This window comes from Epinephelus fuscoguttatus, linkage group LG11 (genome assembly GCF_011397635.1).
Source record: "Epinephelus fuscoguttatus linkage group LG11, E.fuscoguttatus.final_Chr_v1".
NCBI classification, from domain to species: Eukaryota; Metazoa; Chordata; class Actinopteri; order Perciformes; family Serranidae; genus Epinephelus; species Epinephelus fuscoguttatus.
The window spans coordinates 15,394,963-15,418,145 of record NC_064762.1 but is presented as its reverse complement, the minus strand read 5'-3'; the positions used below and the strand labels follow the sequence as shown (position 1 = coordinate 15,418,145).

The following is a 23,183-nucleotide window of genomic DNA, read 5'->3' as shown; positions in this document are numbered from 1 at the left end:
CATTTAAGTTTGGGTGGAGTAGAGCCACGTATAAAATGCACCCAGGCTTAAAATTGCTCAGTGAAACCAGCTCTGCCCACGATCAGAGAATCGCTGAGACACATTAATGCCAATGCTGGAATTTAATTGAAGTCAGTGCACATGTGTAGACAGCACACACACAGTTAACAGGTGGCAGAGAGACTTATTCTGATGTGATCCTGAGCTGATCCACAGTCGACGTGAATTTGGCAAAAAGGTGTATTTTTGTACCATCGAGCTATGCGGTGATTTTCAGATGCATAACAGAAGTGGCCAGTTTTGTATCATTTGCTGTGAAGCTTTAGATCATTCACTCTCATCTTCCCATCAAGCCTGTCTTATAAAAAAGTTTGAGTTAGGTGGCTTTAGTCAGCAGTGCCTGTCCCAGTTCTTAAATGCCTCTGTCATGAGCAATCATGTCAGTGAATTTTCAAACTATCCCTGACAATGGTTGTTGCCTCCGAATCAAGTGTGTGTGCGTGCGTGCGCGCTCGTCTGTGCACGCCTGTGTGTCTCTGCCCTGCCTGTGTTTGTGACGGCGACTGTTTCTTTTTGCAGGGAGTCAGCAGTCTCAGGATCAGACGAGTCGCAGAAGTGGAAACACTGGAGAGAAGCACAATGAGAACGGGGTGAGACTTAATTAGCATTATCTAAATGATGTTAATTTAGAAATTGACTTTTACAGCACAAACCACGTCCATAGAAATCCCTCAGTTATATGTAGAAGAAACCCAACTGAGAGGGCAGTTATACTGTGAGACAAAGAAGACATGAAACATAATTAGATTATTAACATATAATTGACTGAGAAGTTGTTTAAATTGCTCTCTTTTTGGAGTCCTTTTTTGTAAGGGTTTGAGATACTAGCATTCATTATTTTAGAGGGTCATTGCACTGTTAAGTTTGTTAAGTTTAACTTAATTCTCTGGGCCGACTGTTGGCAACATTTAAGATGGAACGTTAACTTGTAATGTTCCTCAATGTATGAGTTGACGACATGAATCCATCAGCACCGCTTAAATGTCACTGTGACAACTCTGACCATTACTTTAGTTTTTATATGACAGACATTTTAAGTAATGAGTGGATCTTCAAGTGTTTATGTATATTAATTTTGGCCGCGTTATGTGAACTGCACATATTCCAATCCTCACTCAGAGAAAAGAAAAGAGGAGCGTCGTTCCTGTGTGCTCCGGCAACACTAAACCCCTGAGCTTGTCTTAGAAGGACTAAATGCACAAACCTGCTATTTTTAAATATCCCATGGAGAGAGACTCTCACTGCAGCCTGTTTTATTTTGTCCTCAAAATGTTGGCATGCAGCCTCGTTCTGTGGACGATAAACAGTGTGCAGAGCTGGGACAGAATCTGCTATATCTAAGAGCAACCTGCTAGTCACAGGTCATGGCCGATCAAGCTGGAAATCTGTCGATACTGGTCACTAGCCGATCAATTGGTACATTCTCTAGTGTTATTATAACAGCTGATTAGTGTTGCACATTGTATTCTTCACGCATCGTAGAAACGAGGAGGTCTAGCTAGCATTAGCTGTCTCTCTTTCACGGGTTCAGTTGTGGTGACGCCAAAAACGTCAGACCGCCAGAAGTCACAGCAATGGTTTCTTCTGTCCCCACAGCACTTCATATGTTAGGCAAAGTTGAAAAAAATGCTTCATAAACAGAGTGGTAGGTTCTCTCTTAAGTGAAAAGCAGGTGTTAGCAAGGGTCATCATTCTCCCAGTGAGCTCAGCTGATTTAATTTATTTACACCTGCAAGACTGGCTCAGATTCAGGATGCTGTCAGGTTGTACATTAACGGTGTGGCAGCACAGTGTGACATAACTCCAGTCAGTATGAGGCAGAAGTATCAGTATCTGTGGATATGTTATTCTGATATTAAGTCGGTGTTTGTGAGTAACATCACAGACCTCTGTGTTACAGAACTGCTCCATTTCCACACACCGCCAGTATTTCCCCGTCAGATGAAGCCATTGTTGTGCACGCTGAGCTGTAGCTTAAGGATGCGTGTGCTCGGAGATGTGAATGACTCTGATAAGAGCAGCCTCTGGCGTGGCATCCTTTCTCTCTCCGACCATCTGTCCCAGATTTCAATAAAAAGGAAAGTGTTGCGGTCAAGGAATCGTAACTAATTCAACCTTAAGGGTGGAGGGAAGAATCCAGTGCAGCCGGAGATGGAGGGGATGTTGTTTTTGTTTTTAAAAAATATTGTGGCACAAGAGCACCCAGAAGCCATTCCTGTCATTATCCTGAAAACCAGAACTTTTGTCTCTGTCTGTTCTGAGGAAGTAACATGGGGTATTATATTTTTATGGATGTAGAATTTAATCAACTTTCCAAGCAGCAGTTTCTGTTTCAGCACTGCCAGTATCGTGCTACTAACCTATAAAACCCACACCGTAGCATAACAAGTAAAACATCTACGGCATCATCACTATTCATGCAACATTATGAGTTGCGTGGCCGGCTCTGCTTAACCTCCCGAGTGCCGCAGCTCAGTTGTGTCCGAGTTTCTTCCTAATATCTGATTTAGAGGATTATATCAGTCAGCCCGCTGGATGATATAACGGGCCCTAAGAGGATCATTGCTTTGGCTTTTCCACGGGCTGCTGCTCAAACCCCGGGGCTTTCTCTCCGCCGTGCAGAGCTGATCATCCTCTGAGAGAGAAGCTGTCTCGTAAAGAGCAGAGGTGCCTCAAGGGAACGCTACAACCCTTGCACACATTTTCAATATCTCTTAATCTCACAATGTTAGTGTCCATAATTGATGATGACGGCTTATCGGCAGTTTTGAAACATCTTATTTTGTTTGCCAAGATCTGGAATAATTAATCAACCAAAAAAAAAAAAAGAGTCTGCGGCTAATTTGATAATCAATCACATCATCTGGTGATTTTTCAAGCAGAAATACCAGATATTCTCTTGATCCAGCTTCCCAAATGTGAGGATTGGCTGCTTTGCTTTACCATTTATGACAGTTGACTCAATATCTAAGCACTTAGGAGACATTACTATGGGCCTAGAATTTTTATTTTTTATTCATTTCAACTTACATCACTTAATTGAAAGTACAGTTTGTATGATTTATTGGTAGAAATGATGTATTATTTTAATAAATATGTTTTCATAAGTGTAGAATCACTTGAAACTAAGGATCGTTGTGTTTTTGTTACCCTTAGATTGAGCCATTTATATCTACATACAGAGCAGGTCCTCTTCCAAAAAGTTCAACAGGTTGTTTTTACGGTAGACAAATCAAAAACTGGCTTTAGATAGGGTTGTTCACATTTTTTGTATCGATCATGATACTTCTACAAGCTCGGCACACAGGAGTTTCAGTTGGTTGTAATCTGCAACCTCACCACTAGATGCCACTAAATCCTACACACTCTGCCTTTAATTTAAAAACAAAAATCTATAATGAAAATAACTGTTGGTTGCAAGTTGTCATGTGTTCTAAAGTCCTCTGGGGCAAACTGCTATATGTGATATTGAGCTATATAAATTAAATTGAATTCAACTGAATTAATCTAATACAGTAATGGTGATCACATCTGTCCAGGTCAAATTGGTCACTGTAAGCGGATAATTATTATTTTTCTTTATTTCTTATGTAGATTACCATCTAAATTAAATTTGTGTATTTATTACATTAATGTAAAGTAATGAAGCCGACAGCTTCACTATTTACTGGATTTTTGTGACTGTTTCAAAGTACAGTTGTTTAATTACGTGACCGGGCATGACATTATTAAGCCATATGATGAGGGTGGCTTCAACCCTAGGTGCTTTCCCTGTGCACATTTGTTTTCTGATACTTACACATTTATTTAGCAAGATAATCTTCACAAATGAACTCCACTTTTATGATTCTTCTATGGGCGTAAATGCAATCACCAGAAGTGTAAAGCTAGCGTTAGGCTATAAACGAGCTACGCTATGGTTGCATGTCTTAACGTTGCCACCACAACGAGACAGTAAAGCCGTGTTCAGTGTAATGGCTTTCTGTAGTCTCATTTACAACTATTTCTAAATGAAGAAGATGCAGAGAAATTGATTCACGCCTTCATTTCAAGCAGCCATGACTACCATAATTCAGTTTTTACTGGCTGCCCAAAAAACATCACTGAGAGACTTCAGCTCATTCAAAGCTCTGCAGCTCAGCTATTAACCAGAATCAAGAGGAGAAAGCGCATCAGGACAGTCTGAGCTGCTCTGCACTGACTTCCTGTTAGATTTACATTTGATTTTAAGCTCCTCTTCCTTGTACACAAAGCTACATTGCAGACTCCCTTGTTAACTATTTGCCTCCAAGAACACTGCGATCATCTGCTGCTGGTTTGGAGGTTTGGAGTGGAGGTTCCCAGTAACAGCTGGAAGAAGATCAGGCATGCAGCATATGTCAATCACGCCTCAAAGCTATAGAACACACTACTCATAGATACTAGGGAAGCTAGCTCGCTAAATATTTTTTAAAAGAAAGCTAGAAACTAATCTGTTCACATTAGCCTTTAGCTAGCTTTGACTTCCTGATACAGGTCTGAAACTCTTTTTATGCTTCATGCTGCTGCAACTCTCTTAAAATCTTACTTGATTTTATAATTTATAGTTTTACAATTCTATGATTTTGTGAATCAGTTCTCTTTTATGTTCATTCTGTTTATAAGCGATGCACTCAGTGCTTATACTGGCCTTATTGTAAACCACTTTGTGCTGCATTTCTCGTATGAAAGGTGCTATATAAATAAAGTTTATTGTTATTAAAATGTATTATTTAGCAGCCGTCGTTTTTAAGACTCATAAAAGCTACAAAATTCATGAGTGGGATATTTGCTGACGTATTTTATGTCGTTGAACAAAACATGAAAGTCTCTTAAGCTTGTGTTAACCGCAGACCATAGCTAAAAACTATTTGACTTTGAGACGAGGAAACTTGGAGTGCTAAAAGTCATGTCTGGGTTTTAGCACTCACTCCTGCACCACTCTATTATGGATCGCGCTCCATTTCAGATATGTACAAATCTGCACAGTTGTTGGAGCGAGTGATGTAGTCTCCCATAAGCGAGGCCGTGGCTGCTCTCTCTTCCTTCGCAGTCTGCTCAGTTTGGGTGTTTCTCCAACTCCCTCTTCATCACTGTCTGAGGGCGTGTGTGTCTGTTTCCCCCTCGGGTGAATTGTCACTGATGCGGTTGTTGCCTGAGTGCATCTGAGCGTGGCTGTATGTGTGTGCCAGTGGCTTCCCCCACTCTCCCCATCTCGGCCTCGGTTGAGTCACCTCGTCCCTCCCCCACTTTGAGTCTTACTAGACACTCTTAAATCTAAACGCCTGAACAAATGCCAGGTAGGAAAAGAGTGTGTGAGCCACATGGGCAAAGCTGCAAATGCAGTGTCCGTGCCGAGTGTCTGTTAAGAGATGAGGTGATGCATGGCGTGTATGCTGAAATTATTCTCAAAAAGAAACATGTTTTATTCAGACAAGATGAGTCACAGAAACGTCTGCCTCTTCTAATTGACCAAGAGCTGCATGTACAGAAGTTTTATCTTTTGCGTGTCATGTTTATTTCACCTGGACTTTATCATAGTATCTATTTTTCATGTCGCCATCCTTTCCGTGCCTCATACTAATCTCTGCGCATTATAAAAGATCGCTCTACTCGAACCAGTACTCTACATTTCTCACCATGACATTTCCTGCGTCGTCCCCTCCCTCTTTGAACACACTTCCTAAAGGCAAAGTCTAGGAGCAGTTCAGCATTTCAGTCCCGCTTGTAGTTTAGAGGACTGTGTTCACTGCTCACTCAGTATGCTGTTTTATAGAAGAGCAGTCTGCCAGTGTGTTGACGTTAGCAGCTGCTTTTAGGAAATTCAGAGGTCGGTAGAATGATAGTTTCAGGAAAAACAGATTCAGATGTGATTGCCAGTCTGACTGTATTCTCTGAGCTCTCCAACAACACATGGGTGCTGATTTCTGTCTCGAGAGGAGGACGTCAATGAATATATTAAAGGAGGTGAACCAGTTTTTTTTACATTTCTAGTAAAGCCAATTTTATTGTTACTTCTACAGCTTGGTCTGCATTGGTCTACGAGCACAACACCTAGATCTCAAGAATGAACTGTCTGCTACTAAGTTGCATTGTGGGTAATGTAGGCATCAGGATTTGAAAAGGAAGAAGAATGCGTGGAGAAAAAAACGACTATCTCAGTTTGTGCTGCATCGATCTTGATCTTTTTTCTTTTTGAAGTTGTTTTTTTACCGTCCATCATGAGTCTGACAGTGTGATAGAGACTAGAAAGGAGAGTTTTGTTTTGTTTTTACAATTTCTGGCATTTTTAGACCAAATGGTTAATTGATTGATCAAGGAAATAATCATTAATTGAAGCCCCAGTTATTAAACATGATTCCGACTTCTAACAAAACTGTAAAGTAGTGATAGTAACCGCAGTATTTTTTTTGCACTGCATCATTGTGATACAGGGACACATTGCCCTCAGAGCTGTGAGTCCGCTGCTCACTAACTGAGCCTCGTCACTACTAATGTCCCATCATAATGATATTTGGAGCCTTGTTGTGGAGGAAGAGGAGCCCGGTTCTCACTGCTGTTGAGTCTCCTGCTGTTTGAGCCTCTGGCTGCTGAAATCATCTTTTAAAAACATTTCTGCAAGTGGCTTTTTGCATAACATGTTTTTTTTTTTTGTTCTTATGTAATGTTTTTAACTTGTGTAACTTTTGATGCCTGATGTATTTTTCTGAACTTTTAGGCTTTTTTACTTGTCTTACAAGTGCTATTATATCATAAATGACAAAGATACACAAAGATGCATGACACTGCATGGGATCTCAAGGTTGAGTTATCTAAACAATCATGTGAATGTTTTAGGTATTACTGATACTGAAACTGAACTGTTCACCTTTTTAGCTTTGACTCACAGCTACTAAATGTTGTTGTTTTGGCTGGAAGAAGAGTCACGTATCCTTGGTAGTGTGTCATCCTGCTCATAGCAGCTCCCTCAGGGCAAAAATAATAATTTTGGGTCATCTCCTGCTTTGTACCAAACAACGTTTAGTGTATGGATGAAAGGGTTTTCATACATTTTCAAGGAAACAGTTTTTGGCTCACTGCCAGAATTATTTTATTTATCAGTTTCATTTAAATTATTTTTTTCCTCATGAATGAAAAACTTCCAGTGTTGTTTAAAAGAAGAGAAGCACCAAAAAAAAAAAAAACAACCCTTACCGTTTGAAATGGGTAAAAATCCTTATGTATGATCAACAGGTGTCAACACCAGGACCACCCTGCTCAGATTTCAGCTGACCGATTCTTGTGTGTGTGTGTGTGTGTGTGTGTGTGTGTGTGTGTGTGTTTTTGTGTAGGTGGGGAATCAGCGTGTGGAGCTCACGCTGTCAGAGCTGCAGGAGATGGCCACGCGGCAGCAGCAGCAAATCGAGGCTCAGCAGCAGATGCTCGTCGCAAAGGTAGCGTCCTGTCTTTATTCTTTTATCTTACTGTGAATTGTATTCTGAAAAGCTGCAGCATCTTCCTGCTTTTCCAGTTTAAGTTGTTTAATCTGAAGCTCTGCCTCAGAATGATGTGGAAGTGGTGTCAGGAAATTGGCCATTACTTAAACCTAAATGTTGTGTTCTCAAGGGCAATTTCCCATTAGTGAATAAACTCGTGACAACACTGGTGCTACAGATTATACCAGGCATTTTACAAGAAATGTTATTTGTCGATGTCGTTCAATAACTGTAGAGCGCTTACTTTAATCTTTGAAGTTAGATCTTTATTTGACTTTGACCGAAATGGAAAGGGAACGCTTGGCGTGACTGTGGCAGCGCCTGCTTTTCTATTTAATAAACTTGCTAAAGTTTTTTTTTTCATTTAGGCTGTGGCTCCGGCAATTCACATTCGGCGGTGGCTCCTTCCTTCTCTTCTTCTCTTTCTTTTTTTTTTTAGTCCGTGTTCTTTGTCAGAGGATGGCTGCTTCTTCCTCTCATATCCTCTTGGTCACCTCAACACTTAGGTTATGGTCACCCCGATAGCGCACATCCATGTATGTTGCCTTGTACAGAAGGTCCAGCTTGTTCTGGCAGAGCTCACTGCCACAAAGAGTAATAACGTAGCTGAGAGACAGGGCAGAGTGTACACCAATGCCTGACCTATCATAGCTCGGCATCTTTCACATTTTGCGTAACATACACAGGCAGTCGGAAAGGTACGGCGAAGGTCAGATATTGTGTCATGCAGTCTGAGACACAGACACAGACTGGGCATTAGTTCAAGGCCAAGTAAGTCCAGTACACAGCCTCGAACCTTTCTGTTAGAGAGCAAATGGACTCCTGTAGCCCTGCTCTCATCCAAAGAGTCCCATCATGACCTGGAACTGGGGCGAACAGTTATGCAACAAATGAGATGGGAGGCAGCATGAGTCACTGTGCTAGGATTGTCCAGTTTGTCAGAATTCATAGTTCAGTCTTTATACAGGAACTCGTGCACAGACATTGCAGTGTTTACTCAAGCATGTAAATGATGCATGATTCCAAACACTAAGGATACTGCCGTTCCTCAGACTGATTATAAAAAGGAGATTTCATCTTGAAGTGGAAGGGAATAAGAACCTCCACACAACCAGTCTACCGGGCTTCTTCAGTGCACTAACTAAGTCTGACCGCCGTGCTTGTGGTGTGCTGATCAGTCAAGACCAGTCATGCAAGACGAAGCCCACTGTAGACCCGCGGATAGATAGACTTATTTATTGCCTTTGTTGTGGTGTCTGAAAAGTAGGCCCACATGAAGCCCTGCAGTCATTTGGAAACCTGGGCCTGTCATTTCCTATTTTAGGACCTTAACTGGAGCAATTCTCAGTTGGGTGGAGAGATGAAGTCATCTGACCCTTTCTTCAGCCTTCAGACAGTCTTGACACAGCACAGCATTTCATTTAGTGCATACAGTAGAAAGATTTAACCCAGTTTCAGGGTATGTCTACCACTGAGATATCTTGTAAGCTTTGGGGTGGGGCCTTCTCGCTGGTTTCAGTGATGAGACAATCTCACTGTAGGATGCAGTTTGACATCATTTCTTACCTCGTGGTTACTCGTTTGCCTATAAAACATCTCTGTCTCGTTCTCTGTAGGAGCAACGGTTGCGTTACTTGAAGCAGCAGGAGCGGCGTCAGCAGCAGAGCGTTTCTGAGAGTGAGAAGCTGCAGAGGCTGAAGGAGCGCGTGGAGAGCCAGGAGGCGAAGCTCAAGAAGATTCGGGCGATGAGAGGGCAGGTGGACTACAGCAAGGTCATCAATGGCAACCTGTGTAAGTGTACTTTCAGTAATTTACTAACTCTGTTTTTAAACAGTTGTGCTGTTGTAAATGTTTCTGACCAGGCCACCACAAATGACTACAATTTTGGGTATGAGATGACATTATTATCTTGGTGTCAAATCATTGAATATATTCACATCAAGAGTTAAGGCCTTTTTTGGGGAACCTTGCTAGCTGAGTGGTTACAGCACATGCCATATAACTGCAACGTCCTGGGGTTGATTCCAGCTTTGGGACTTTTGTTGCGTGTCATACCCCTTTTTGTCTCTCCCCCATTTCTCTGTGAGTCTACTCACACCACAGCTGAAACTTTAATTTTCTGCAGTGCAGGGTTTTTTCTCTGCAGCTGTTTCAACTTGTTCAGATTTCCAAAGCCTATTAAGCTAAGCCGACCGATAAAATAATGACTTTTGCTCATGTAATCAATAGATTTTCTTGGACTTCACTGTCATAATTCTGTTCATACTATCACGCAACAATATGGATATTCATCGCACAAAGTAGTGTCCTCTGTGATAAGTAAAATAAAGATTATAAAGACAACGAATATAAAGAGGACATCTGGGCAGCTGAACTTGTTTGTGATGGCGAGTAACTGACAAAATGGGTTAACATACTTGGTTGTCAAGGGAGTCATTTCCACGTTCATTATCCGATGTTATGCTGTCGAAATTTTGCCATGTATCAGACATTATATAGTCGTCGTCAAATGTATACTTTAAACCTGATCATAAAGGATAAGCAATAGCATTACTTTAACAAGCCGAGGAAGATGAGTATGAGCTCACTGTCTTTTCTTGAGAAATCCACAAGCCCTGGCAGTAAAAGATGACCATTATAAACTGACAATTAAACCTTGTGTTGAAGGCCGTGCATCTCAAAAACATACGTACATGTATGATAAACAAATTTGGTGTGTGATCAGTCCAGTCATGAATGATTAAAACTAGTGCAATTAAGATCGGCATTTACACTCGTTAGAATGACATGAAGCCACCCATAGGAAATGTGACCACATTTTAAATTTTCTACGCATTATTTCACACCTGGAATAACGAGTCTGTCCCTAGTGTATAGAGTTGAGTGTGAGTTTATTGAAGTAAAAACAATGATGGTTGTGTCACAGTATAAACATTACATTTTCGGTGGAATGCACATTTATTATCAGCCTTGGTGCGGAAGCTTTTTAAACATGAAAAATCATCAACGAATATTCTGTATTTTCATTTAGTTTTTTAATTTCGTCCCTGATGTGAAAAGGCCTAATTGCTCTCAGAGATTAGGAAAATAAAGACTGAACTAATTTGCTAATTTTAAAGAAGTCACCCTGCATGTGGGTTACAAATAAGGTGATATTGTTTCTTCATTTCTCAGCGGCAGAGATCGAGCAAGTCAGCGGCCTGTTCCAGGAGAAGCAGGCCGAGTTACAGTCAGCAGTGTTGAGGGTGGAGCAGCTCAGCCTGCAGCTGGAGGACCTGCGGAGGGGAAAACTCAACGGCATACAGACCGCTCTGGGTGGCCAAGTAACCGGTGCTGCAGCCCTAGAGCTTCGTAAACTCTACCAAGAGCTTCAGGTACTGAGAAGTAGTTCCACCATGTTTACTTTACCCCTGACTGCAGTGATGGCAGCATCGATTGTTCCGTGCCTGCACCTGAACTTGTAAATGTGTCTGCATTTATCAACCACAGATTAGGAACAAGTTGAACCAGGAGCAAAACAGCAAGCTGCAGCAACAGAAGGAGCTTCTCAACAAACGCAACATGGAGGTGACGCTCATGGACAAACGCATCAGCGAGCTGCGGGAGCGCCTCTACAAGAAAAAAGCTGAGGCACGTCAAAAAGAAAACCTTCCTGTAAGACTAAGAGCGCTCAGCTTATCTCCTTATTAAGACTGTTTCTGTTGAAATGCTTCTGACAAATCTCCTGTCCCAGTAAGAAGTCAGTCCAGACACGCCAGATGTTCATTATAAAGTCAAATTCAAAATTGTAATTAGCTTTTTAAGTGGAAACTTGTGGACAAAAGTTTTTTGCTCATGTCCCTTTTGGGGCTCCATGAACCATCTGCAGTGAGGAAACTATTTGCATAAGGAAATAACTTCTGGTGACTTGGGAACTCTTCTTGTTATTATCTCCTCTACATGTTGATTGTTTCCCCTGTCAGTACATTTAAGGTGTGAATCATTTTCCTTTTTACAGCTGAACAGAGCCAACGGGCCTCCCTCTCCTCAGCCAGCTCCTGGTACTCTGGGCCGTGTTGCTGCTGTGGGGCCATACATCCAGGTCCCTGTACCAGGCCGACAGGAAGGCTACACCATACCACCTGATCCACTGAAGCCTCAGACTTTGGGTGTTAATAACCAAGCCAACCAGGCCCGCACCACCAAGTCAGGTTGGTTAATACTCATAGAATTATAAACGCAGTGCAGAATTTTTTCACCCAAAATGCAAGTCACTGTAGTAGGTGGATACCAGGTGATACTTTATATTAGGTGAAGTTTTAGTTGAAGATTTGAGTGAATTTCTCATCTTTTTCCTCATGAAGAAAGCAGGAACATGGTCATGGTCAGTTAGACAAAGCAGATGAGAAGCTTGGACACATGAGGCCCCAAAGAAAGAAGTCTTACGGCACATGTTAACTACACCTCTTGCATGAAAACATTGTGATTGAAATTCCTTCCTGGGCTCCAACTGTTACTGCTTCCTTCCTACCTGACTTCTCAGTTAATTCTCCACCTGGACTTGATTCCTGTGATTTCCTTTTTCCTTCCTCTCTAACCTCCGTCTCTTCCTCTTCCTGTGTTGTGTATACTGTGATTCCCTTCCTTTTCTCTCCTCCTCTCTCATGTGTCTGTGCTGTCCTGTCTGTGTAACGTCTCTGTTTCACTGGGGGCGGGGTGGGGGCGACTCTTCCCGGGGCAGACGGTGTGCGAAAGCCTCCCGGCCCTTGGAAAGTGTCAGATTTAGACATCGTTGTGGACCCGGTACCCCCGTCCCTTCCAGAATCACACCCAGGCACCGGAGCCTCCACTGGCTCCGACAGCACGTCCCGTGAGTGCACAGCGCTGCATCAGCAGAGGGATGGCACTTCCTGAACCTTCTCTCTCGACTGTAGCATGGGATCCTCAGCATGCACTGGAGTTTTTACTCCAAACAACACCCTAATCTTTTAAATATAGTCAGTTTGATTGGCCAACACCTTGAGCCACATCTTAGGTCACCAACTTATGTTTTCATGCTCCACCAAACAGATTAAATTTAAAAGTAATGGAACCTATTTCCTCAACCAGGCGAATCAAAGCTTACATGCACAGCTGGGGAATCTGAGGAGAAAATGAGCATCTGTGTCTGGTTAACATGAACAATGGCTGACTGATGTAAGCATCCTTGTTTGGCATCATTAAGCTCTCCTGCCAGTGCAGCACTGAGTCAGATTTTTCTCTGAACTGGAAGAGAGCACATGTTGACATTTCATCTGAAGTGTTTCCTCTGTGGATTGGCTAATGACGTCAAAGAAGCGGGGTGCCATCTTGAAACACTTTCTGCCATCTCCAGATTTGACAGTCCTAATCGTAGCTGAAATCATACCTCATGTGGAGAAAGTGTCAGTGACAGAGCACTGCTGATCCCCGTGCGTGTTTGTACACTAATGAGAAGGTTCAATGAGTCGAGTGCCTTGTGAATTTATATATGCGAAGCAGTCCAAGATTTTTGTTCTAATTTCATAACATCCCCAGCCTGCCTAACCTTAACCTTCACACCACGTTCTCACAACAGCCGAGCTGTGAGAATCACTTTTAGTTGTCACTTAACATGCACAAGGAAATCAGCTTGTACATGTTAAAATGTCATCGGATTCACTTAACAACTGTCACTCCTGATAATCTGTGAAGACCCACATCAAGCTGTTTCCTTCTAGACTCTGGTTAGTGTTGGTAGAACTGCTTAATATAACTGTGTTAAAGCTGGGGTAGGTGGTTTTATTTTGGCGTCACTGGGCAAAAATCCCATAACAACCTTTGAGCATATTGCGATTCAAGAGGTCGTATAGGAAACTAGACTTCTTCTCATCCTCTTGGCTGTTTTCAGGCTTCAAAATCTAGCCCGTGACAGGAGACTTTGGCCAATCATGTGTCATTTCAGAGAGAAGACGTTCCTACTGGCTGTTTTACAAATTCAGATGCTTGTGCATGTCCCTTCGGTGAAAGCCTGATTCAATAGCGGAGAATCCTGCAGAAGGTTCCAGCATTGACAACAACTGCCTACACTCTAAGGCAACCTAAAAATGCAACAATGACTTATCAAAAAGAGGGTCTAAAAGAAAGTCTGACAATAAAAGGAAGCACGTGTCAATATCGGCGAAGCGTTTCAGAGATGAAGATAAATGTTGCTATCAGTTTAACTTTCTTCCAACCAGGGCCAAAGGCTCTCAGCTGCATTTGAAGTTCACCTTCGTGTAGCTAACGTTAGATAGAGCCTCGGATCACAGTGGATCCTCCGCCTCACTCCCCACTGCTACAGACCACCTCTTTCGGAGGAGAGTGGGAAGCAGGTCTAAAGACAGACTCCCAGTCAGCGGCCGCAGCAACCTGGATCTAACCAGGGCAAACCCAAGCTCTGGGGAACCGGACAGCCCGACTCCCTGCCAGCTCAGCAAACTTTCTGTTGCTGCTGTTACACAGATTAGACTGGTGCTGCCTCTGGTCACCAGCCTGCTGTAACATCTGGCACTTGGGGGTTTCCGCTGGCTGAATTCACGCTGCTACAGCCGACAACCGAAGCTCTGTCTTGGAACTGCTGCCCGGTCTCCTCCAAGGGAAGCAGTCCAAAGCCATGTGGAGTGATACGAAGAGATTGTGGGGTGGCTAGCTGGCTAATTCTTCTCTCATTTGTGGTCTGATGAACAGACAGAGAGGGACAAGGAGGGGCTGAGCAAATGAGCTGCACCCAATTCTGTTATGAAATAATATTAAATGAATCAATATATGGGAAAAAAAAAAGTGGGTTACTGTATGAAGTGTGTTCATATGGCCGTCATCGTCTGGTGGCAGGGGCTCTGCACAGGGGAGAGCTGCAGGAGGAGGGTGTATTTTCAGAGTCTGCCATTTTATGCCTTTTCCAGATTTCTGCCTACCCCAGCTTTAATCTTTGGCAATGCTACATTGAAGAAAAGATGAGAAACTGCTTTTCAAACAGATTTCCAAAGCACCCACACTAATGTAGATCTACTGTGTTGTTTATTTATTTGAAGTTAGCATAGGTACTAAACCGCATATTGGAAATATGAATAGCCATAATTGGCTTTTGAGGTTTTTTGGGTCTATGAAGAGTTGGTTGTCATATTATACAACCAATTTCCAAAGGAACTGTACCACAATTATCGCTGTTGTTTTGTTGTGTCTTCCTTTTCCCATCCTCTTTCTTTTCAACCTATCCCTGCATCCTTTTTTATCCTGTACATATATATTTTTTTAAAGTAATCAGTTTAGTCATCGAGACAAGTGGTACTGACAGTCCCTGAATCTTCTACTAAATTGCAATTTAGTTATACCAAATGTAACTAAATTAAAACACTAAATTCAAGTACACAGTAGCAAAGTACTAATGCACATACACTCATTACCATCATTGCTGTCAAGTGAAGGCTCAGGATTTTTGTCCTATTGATCAATAGCCCCTCTTAAAACATTTAGTGTTTTTGATCAGTTTTACTTTGACAGGTAACTCTGGTATGTTTTTTAACCTGGACCCTATTTTCACATGTTATTGTGTCTAAGTAACTAATGGGAACAACTGTTTTTGAAATTGGTTGAACATCGAGCAAGAGGACTGCAGCCGGCAGCGGCGAAACAGACTGCAATGTAACCACTCTGCGCATGTAGGGACCAGCAGTTTGCGTCCACTAAAAGGGCGTGTTTTTGCAACTGACAGGCTCAGATTGTTATTTTAAGTGTCTGACTAGATTATCTCTCTATCAACAAAGCCACCAGACTCTGAATTAAACTCTCTCTTTAAATAAAAACGTAATTCTGTCATCGTAATGCACACCTCAAATTCGACGGAAACAAAATTAAACTCACAAAATACCTGTCTTGGTTCGTCATTCCACCCTTGATTCACCCAGTTGGACATGAAAATGCACTGGCTCCATACATGCAAAATTATTTTTTTATTTAAATGGTTGATTTGGGGATAGAGATTTCGTGGCTGTTTCTGGTTCAATTTAACACTTACGTTTTCCTCTTACCCCCAATACAAAAGGGTCTGTCTCAGTAGGGATCATATCTATGTTGTTAACAGACACTTAGAACAAATATATGAGCCTGCCAGGGGCAAAAACAAGCACTTTTCATGGGCATACATTTGTTGTTTTTAGTGGACGCACATTTGTTGTTACATTGCAGCCTACAGCCCATTCACTCAGTACCGGACCAATTTAAACAAATGTTGCTCCCATTCGTCACTTTAAGATGAAAAAATAGTGTCCAGGTTGAAAAATACCAAAGTAACCCCCAAATAAGAAAGTAGGACATCATGCAAATCTTCTGTACAAGAGATTAAGAAATGTTGCAGTGTGCCAGATGTGCGAAATTAGAGAAAGACAAGCAACTGTCCCACAATAGTTAAAGTGCCTCCCAAAACAGTCACCATAAGGAGGATTTCTGTCTATTACAAGAGCAGTAATGGACATGAACTATCAGAATCTTAATGCTATTTATCATTAGCATTTTAAGTAAACGGTGCATTAAGACATTTCTCTTTGAGACCATTATCTTTTCTACAGGAGTCACAGTTGGGGTTGTATGAATAATAGAGCCTTTTTGCAGGAATATGGGATTTTTAGTTTGGTTATCTTTGCTCATACATGTACTGGGTGCAAGACTGGCTGGTGATAGACAAAATCCACTAGCCACTTGCATATTTTCCCAGCAATTGGCAAGTGAACTTTGTACCCTGCATGTGAAAGATGCTGAATTCATATTAAACTCTTTGAATGTCTCTTAATGGTGTCTGGTTAATAGGATTGGCTTTTGAAAATCCTGAACCCTCCATTTAACACCACTACTGGGTCAAAATGGTACAAATATGTTTTATACGTGTGTAAAATGTTCACATTCATGTTCTTGAAATAGCTTCAATAATATTCTACTTCATGTGGTTTATCACACAAATTGACATGTTTAAAGTATGAAATATAAAATCATGTTACCATTTAGACCTGGTTCTGGTGGACATGCGTTGTCACTACCCTGAGACGAGAAAGAGGCTCATGCTTCTCAGACTTTTCAGTCATGGGGTTTGGTCTTTTTTTCTGGTTTGCAACTCACTGACTGTGTCCTGTTTGTGCCGTAGCTAATGATACTGGTTGGCCTACTTTAGGCAAGACCAGCACATCGCTAAAGCCTCCTGAGAGACGAGACTCAGGGACTGATACCCAGGGCAAGAGCCCTCCCTCAGGCTCCCCCATCGCTCCAAGTGCAGAAAAGGTTTGTTCTCCTTCTAATCTTGTCTGTTGTTTTGCAGTTATTAACCTCCTGATGTGATGTCACATCTATAAGGAACATGTTTTAAGATTGAGATTGTGCTAGAGATTAAATATAATTCAAGATTTAGATCCTATTTCTCTAACATTTTTTTTATTGGTGGATGTTTTCATGCCTCTTCACAGGTGCTAGACTCCAAAATGGTCGTGTCCTCCCCAGCCATATCCAAGCCACAGCCGCCTCCCTATGGCTCCCACCTCACCTCCGCAACCTCGGCCAGCTCTTTGGAGCGGCGCAAGGATGCGCCTCCTCCACCTCGCCCGCTTCCAAACCCACCAGCTCCTGTGTGGCCCCGCGTCCCCCCGTCCACAGGCTCGTCCTCCCAGCAGATCCAGCAGCGAATCTCGGTGCCGCCAAGTCCCACCTTCCAGCCTAATGCACCGCTTTTCCCTCCTGGGCTGAGCGAGCGACTGGATCCCCCACCAGCTGTGGCAGTACGCCCTTTTATGCCAGACAGAGGATCGCGGCCTCAGTCGCCTCGAAAGGGCCCGCCTACAGTGAACTCCAGCTCCATCTATCACATGTACCTCCAGCAGGCAGCGCCAAAGAGCCAGCCACTCAAGCCTGCTCTCAAAGCAGGTAAGAGATGGGTTTGAAGACATGGTCCAGCATGTGTGTTTTTTGTGATGGGGTAGTTTGATATTTAAATGTTGAATCATTAGTCAGGCCTTATGGTCTGTATTGGGATTCAGTGTCTCTTTTAGTATGGCTGACACCTGTTAGATTCGGTCTTGCCTTCTAATGACATAGGACTTGAACACCAATTTTTTATATAAAGGTCGTGTGCTTGTTCCATTAACCTGCCACGTCTTGCCTCCTCTTTAGACTGTGTTGCGCTTTATACTAAGTCACCCAACTTTCTGGCAGCACATTTATGGGTTTTTATGTAAATATCCCACCTAAATATCAGAGAATATCCCAGATTGGCTAGTACTAGCCCTAACCATGACAGCTTTGCCCTAATCCTAACTGCTTCTGACCTCAGTGCATCAACGTAATGAGTGCTGACCAATCACAGCACGCAATAGGACACATAATAACGCATAGTAGGGATGGATGTATTTAATTTTTTTGTGGGTAGTGGTTAATAAAAGAGAAATGACAACAATTTTGACTTGTAATTCATCTTGTTACATCATGTGTCAAGAAAACGTGTTTTTAGCTCGCCTCATAGATAGTATATCTGGGAAATAGTGATGGGCAATTTCAACTTTGCCATTTTAGACCGCTGACTGTTGGGGTGATCAATGACTTACAGATGAATTAATAATTAAAATAAAGATGATGTTAGTGCCTTCCAATTTAACACGACACTCTCTGTTTGTCTCTAGTATATGGGAAGCCTGTTCTCCCGCCCAGCTCGACACCTCCCTCGCCTCTGCCTTTTGTCCAGGCAGGAGGGGCCTTCCCATTGCTCCAAGGCCACTCCGGTGGTGAGGACACTTTGGACGGAGAGTTTGATGATCATGAGTTCTTCCAGCACCCGGAGCCTTTAGCGCCTCCTCCCAGCGTGGAGAATATCCCACGACCACTCAGCCCTACTAAGCTTACACCCATGGTACACTCCCCGCTGCGCTACCAAAGTGACGCCGATCTGGAAGTGCTCCGGAAAAAGCTGGCCAACGCTCCAAGACCGCTCAAGAAGCGCAGCTCCATCACAGAACCAGAGGGCCCCAGCGGACCCAACATCCAGAAACTGCTCTACCAGAGATTCAACACTCTCGCAGGAGGCATTGAGGGGAATGGAGTCAGTGGATCAGGGGGCGGCAACGGTGCAGGAAATGGAACACCATTTTATCAGCCCACCAATCCTCCTGCATATCTGGGAGGCGACGCTGCGGCCGATACAGACAATGGGAACCTCCCCTCTGAGACGCCGCTACCACCACCACCAGGGGCAGAGGAGGCAGGCTCTGAGGCTCCACCTCCATCTACCGACGCTAATGACAACGATCCACTGCCCTCGCCACCAGAGCTGGATCCCGCTGAAGCAGATGAAGCAGAGGACGACAACAATAACAACGTGGGAGGCTCTGAGGCGTCGTTGCCCAGCCCTGTGCTAGAGGTGACCACTCCAGAAGAGACCGGCACAGCGGCCTCACAGCCCCTGGTGAGAGACACCTTGATTTATCATTGCATTTAACCTCTTCCACTTCATCCTCCCAACTATAGGGCCATTCTTGTCCTTTTAGGGGTGGCAGGGGATATTTAGGGGGAGTTAGCAACCCTTTTTTAGTTTGTGGTTGTAAAGTTTCATAAGGCTGTGATTATCCCAAAGATCACAATAAGTCTCATATACATCGATGCCCATTTTTAAATAAACGATCTCTCCACAGTGAAATGGCTACTTTGGGTCACACATGAATAAAACTAGGCTCATTTAATCCACAAGAGTCTCATCTTTCCAGTCATACCCAATTTATGCAATTCCAAGACTGTTTAGGGACCTCAGTGTGCCAGAATATGCAAATACAGTAGGCAAAAATAACACATTTGTACTGTCTTAAAAAAGTGGCCTGGTTTTTCCCCTCACTGCATGGAATTAGCATAAAGTGGGCATGTCTGTAAAGGGGAGACACGTGGGTATTTATGGAACCCATTTTCATTCAGATAGCTTGAGGTTAAAGGTCAAGGGACCCCTGTGAAAATGACCATGTCAGTTTTTTCGCCAAAAGTTAGCTAACTTTAGGGCATCATTTAGCAACAAGCGTGACACGGTTGATACCAGAGGATTCTCTTAAAACGCCGCCTGCTACAGCCTCTGAAAGATGGTAACCTTAGCCGAGGACAGAGCAAAAGAGGTTACTCATGACTCCCCTCTGCATCTCTACAGGAGAAGCGCACAAACCTAAAGAAGCCAAACTCTGAGCGCACTGGTCACGGCTTCAGGGTGAAGTTCAACCCTCTGGCCCTCCTGCTGGATGCCTCACTGGAGGGAGAGTTTGACCTCGTCCAGAGGATCATCTATGAGGTATGCAATAACTCTGTGAGTATACTTTTTAACTCTTTGTATCTGACTGTCGAATAAGGACCCATATTTTCATCTGGCTGCTTCTTTTTCTTCCAGGTGGAGAATCCCAGCACTCCCAATGACGAGGGCATCACGCCCCTCCACAATGCAGTGTGTGCGGGACATCACCACATAGTCAAGTTCCTGCTGGATTTCGGTGTGAACGTTAACGCTGCCGACAGTGATGGATGGTGAGTGACGGCACATGTTCGAAAGAAATTTACTGCAGTTTGATTTTCCTGTTGCATCCATATACAATTATGTTTGTTTGCCTGAACAGGACTCCACTTCACTGTGCCGCGTCCTGCAACAGCGTTCATCTCTGCAAGTTGCTGGTGGAGTCAGGGGCCGCCATCTTTGCCAGCACCATTAGTGATGTGGAGACTGCTGCAGATAAATGCGAGGAAATGGAAGAGGGTTACATCCAGTGCTCCCAGTTTCTATACGGTGAGAAACCCACCAGTCAGTTCAGTGTGCACAAAAGTGTTTGCTTCAAAATAAAAGTTTTGTTCTTATCCCCTGATCTCTGTCAGTCCTGACTTCATCGAAGATAAAGATCTTGGTGTGATACTGACAGTCTGTTTTGGACTCTCTGGTGCAGGTGTTCAAGAGAAGTTGGGCGTAATGAACAAGGGGACAGTGTACGCTCTGTGGGATTACAAACCCCAGAACCAAGACGAGCTGGCGTTCGGCGAGGGGGACGCCATCACCATCCTGCGACGACAGGACGACAGTGAAACAGAGTGGTGGTGGGCGCGACTGGAAGACAACGAGGGCTATGTGCCCCGCAACCTGCTGGGGGTGAAAACAAAATACATTATATGTCACATTTGTCCATCAGGGAAAGTGTGCTTCTACTTAAACAAGACGTGGCGTGTAGCTAATAGAGTTGTAAAGGCTAGAACAATTCGGACATGTGAGTATGGTTAGCAGGCGACTGTTTGCACCTCCTACAAATATCACCTGCATCTGGGAGGATTTTTGCCATTCAGGTATTTGTCTAGTGTATCCTGAAGAGAACTTTACACTGTAATTATGCCGAGCACACATGGAAGAAAAGTGTATTAAATTAACAATATAGTCCCACATGTTGTGAGGTATTGGTTAACCAATTTGTTGCTCTCCAGTCTGCTTCAGATGGGCTGTTGGATTCAGGTTGAGGGATCAATGGAATTGTAAATTATGGAGATAGAGCGTTTCCGAATCTGTATGAGTCTCTACATTGTTAGTTAGGAATATCCTTCATATTATGTCTTCAAACTTGGCTTGACAACTTAATTGAAACACATGTAGTGACAAAGTATTTTAAACAAACACGAACAAGTCACATCATCGATGTTTAACATTACTTCTTCTGTTTGTTTCCTGTTTGCAGCTCTATCCTAGGATCAAGCCTCGTCAGCGCTCGCTGGCATAGTGTCTCACTCCGCTGACCTCTGGCGAACAGCTGGACTAGTGACAAAACCAAGAGCAGAGAACAAAGGAGCCTGGTGCTCTGTCTCTTCTCCCCGTGGCCATAACCTCCCCCCGGCCTTGTGCTTCTCACAAATTCCTTTTTCTCTGAAGCAGCAGGCACCGAACTCTGACACACATATTTACATCTGCACACACACATAGACGCACACGCAATGAAACACAAGCACTCCAAATGCGAAGATCTCTTAAACCACCCCATCCTAACCCCCTTCCCCTCCTCTCCCCACTCTATCATTGTCCCAACTTGATTTTACCCCGACTCAGTGTCAGCTCTGTATCAGACATCAACTTGAAGAATAAAACACTAACCCTTGTCTCAGTATTTCTCGCAGTGTTCACACTTCTTCAGCCATGACTTCTATGGTGGCACTGGTTTACACAACACTACACGGTGACTGGAAAATCCTCTCTAATGGTGAGACGTTGCTGATTTTTGTTAGTGAAATGTAATTTTAGTTGTAAGACATTATATGTTTTTTTAATGCCAATTTGATCCCCTTGCACAGAAAGCAGAAAATCTGCCCTGTGTTTGATTTTTCTGTAGTCTAACCACCAAAGATGAATATAGATTTAAAAACTTAAACTCTATGACTCCTTGCAGAATAGCAGAGGAGTGAGATAATCAGTTGATTTGCTGCTACCAGTAACAACTCCCAGGAGTTGGTTTGAAGTCCTTTTAGATATTCTCAGAAGAGGAAAATAGAAAATGTAATTGTAAATTCTCCATTTTAACTACACAGGCCAGTCAGAACAAATCCAGCATGTTGAAGCAAAGATGAATAAAGACAGATGGCTCACAAATGTTCTTGAATCACATTTCAAGAACGTCATTGCAAGACTTGTTTTTTCATTCAGTGACCACATTTACATGCGCAAAATATTCTGGTGTTTGTCCTTACTCTGAAAAAAAAAACAGTATTCCCCTTTAGGAGTTTATATGGCTAATGAAAAGGTATATTCCACTAATAATCCTGTTTACATGCAGCAGTGCATACTTCAATTAACGTGCCCTAAAATGGCTTTGATCATGTCAAAATATGGAAAAGAGGAATGACTAGAAACCCTGGTGCCATTTTGCTTCTATGCCATCAGTGGCAGACTTAATCAACCAAACACAACCTCCCTCATTTAGTCCCTCAGCCACCCTCTTAAAAAGGTCAGCGTTGACTGAGAGTGATAGAGAAGGTGGAAGGTGGACTATTGCATGCAATGTTTCTGTAAGTTCTTAATAACTGAGAATGCTGCAAGTCTGGCTGCATTACTTGATCCAAAGTTAGCGTGTCATTACACATGCTAGCAGCAGGTAACAGTCCACATTTCATAATTTCGTCATCTGTTAGTACTTCTTGTCGGTCAGCCAGTTAAATTGCTTGAAGCGGGGGTCAGTGACTGTAAGAAAGACACTGACCTCATCTTTGTTTGACACTCGCCACCTCCTTTAATTTCCTCCACCAGTTTACTGATTTGGATGTAAGTTACTATAGCAACAATTGACTGTTCAAAGCATTCGGGTCAGTACAAACTGTGACGCACATTCTGAATTTGTTGTATATGTGTCTTTTTTGGGGCATTTTTTGCCTTTAATGGACAGGACAGTTAAGTGTGAAACGGGGAGAGAGAGAGAGGTAGAGACATGCAGCAAAGGGCCACAGGCTGGACTTGAACCCGGGCCGCTGTGGCAACAGCCTTGTACATGGGGCGCCTGCTCTACCACTAAGCCACCGACGCCCCTAATTCAGAATATTCTAACAGAATATGCTGTTTACACGACCCCAATGAAATCCAGAATATTGTCTTGTTCA

At 43.1% G+C, this 23,183-nt stretch overlaps 1 protein-coding gene across 7 annotated transcripts in view; it reads left to right on the top strand.

Annotated features, from left to right (window-relative positions):
* ppp1r13bb (protein phosphatase 1, regulatory subunit 13Bb) overlaps positions 1-22,939 on the top strand; it is a 36,939-nt gene extending 14,000 nt beyond the window's left edge. The window contains exons 5-19 of one of the 7 annotated variants that reach the window (XM_049590856.1): positions 580-650; positions 7,410-7,511; positions 9,170-9,344; positions 10,728-10,927; positions 11,043-11,183; positions 11,551-11,743; positions 12,274-12,402; positions 16,705-16,838; positions 17,021-17,474; positions 18,227-19,005; positions 19,729-19,866; positions 19,963-20,096; positions 20,186-20,352; positions 20,507-20,706; positions 21,281-22,939. In XM_049590856.1, the coding sequence (XP_049446813.1) occupies positions 580-650; positions 7,410-7,511; positions 9,170-9,344; positions 10,728-10,927; positions 11,043-11,183; positions 11,551-11,743; positions 12,274-12,402; positions 16,705-16,838; positions 17,021-17,474; positions 18,227-19,005; positions 19,729-19,866; positions 19,963-20,096; positions 20,186-20,352; positions 20,507-20,706; positions 21,281-21,322 (3,059 nt within the window). In that variant the 3' untranslated portion in view covers positions 21,323-22,939. Of the gene's footprint in view, positions 1-579; positions 651-7,409; positions 7,512-9,169; positions 9,345-10,727; positions 10,928-11,042; positions 11,208-11,550; positions 11,744-12,273; positions 12,403-16,704; positions 16,839-17,020; positions 17,475-18,226; positions 19,006-19,728; positions 19,882-19,962; positions 20,097-20,185; positions 20,353-20,506; positions 20,707-21,280 lie in introns of all 7 variants that reach the window. The other 6 variants (XM_049590851.1, XM_049590850.1, XM_049590849.1 and 3 more) reach the window with 6 other exon arrangements.
* Positions 22,940-23,183: the final 244 nt, after the last annotated feature.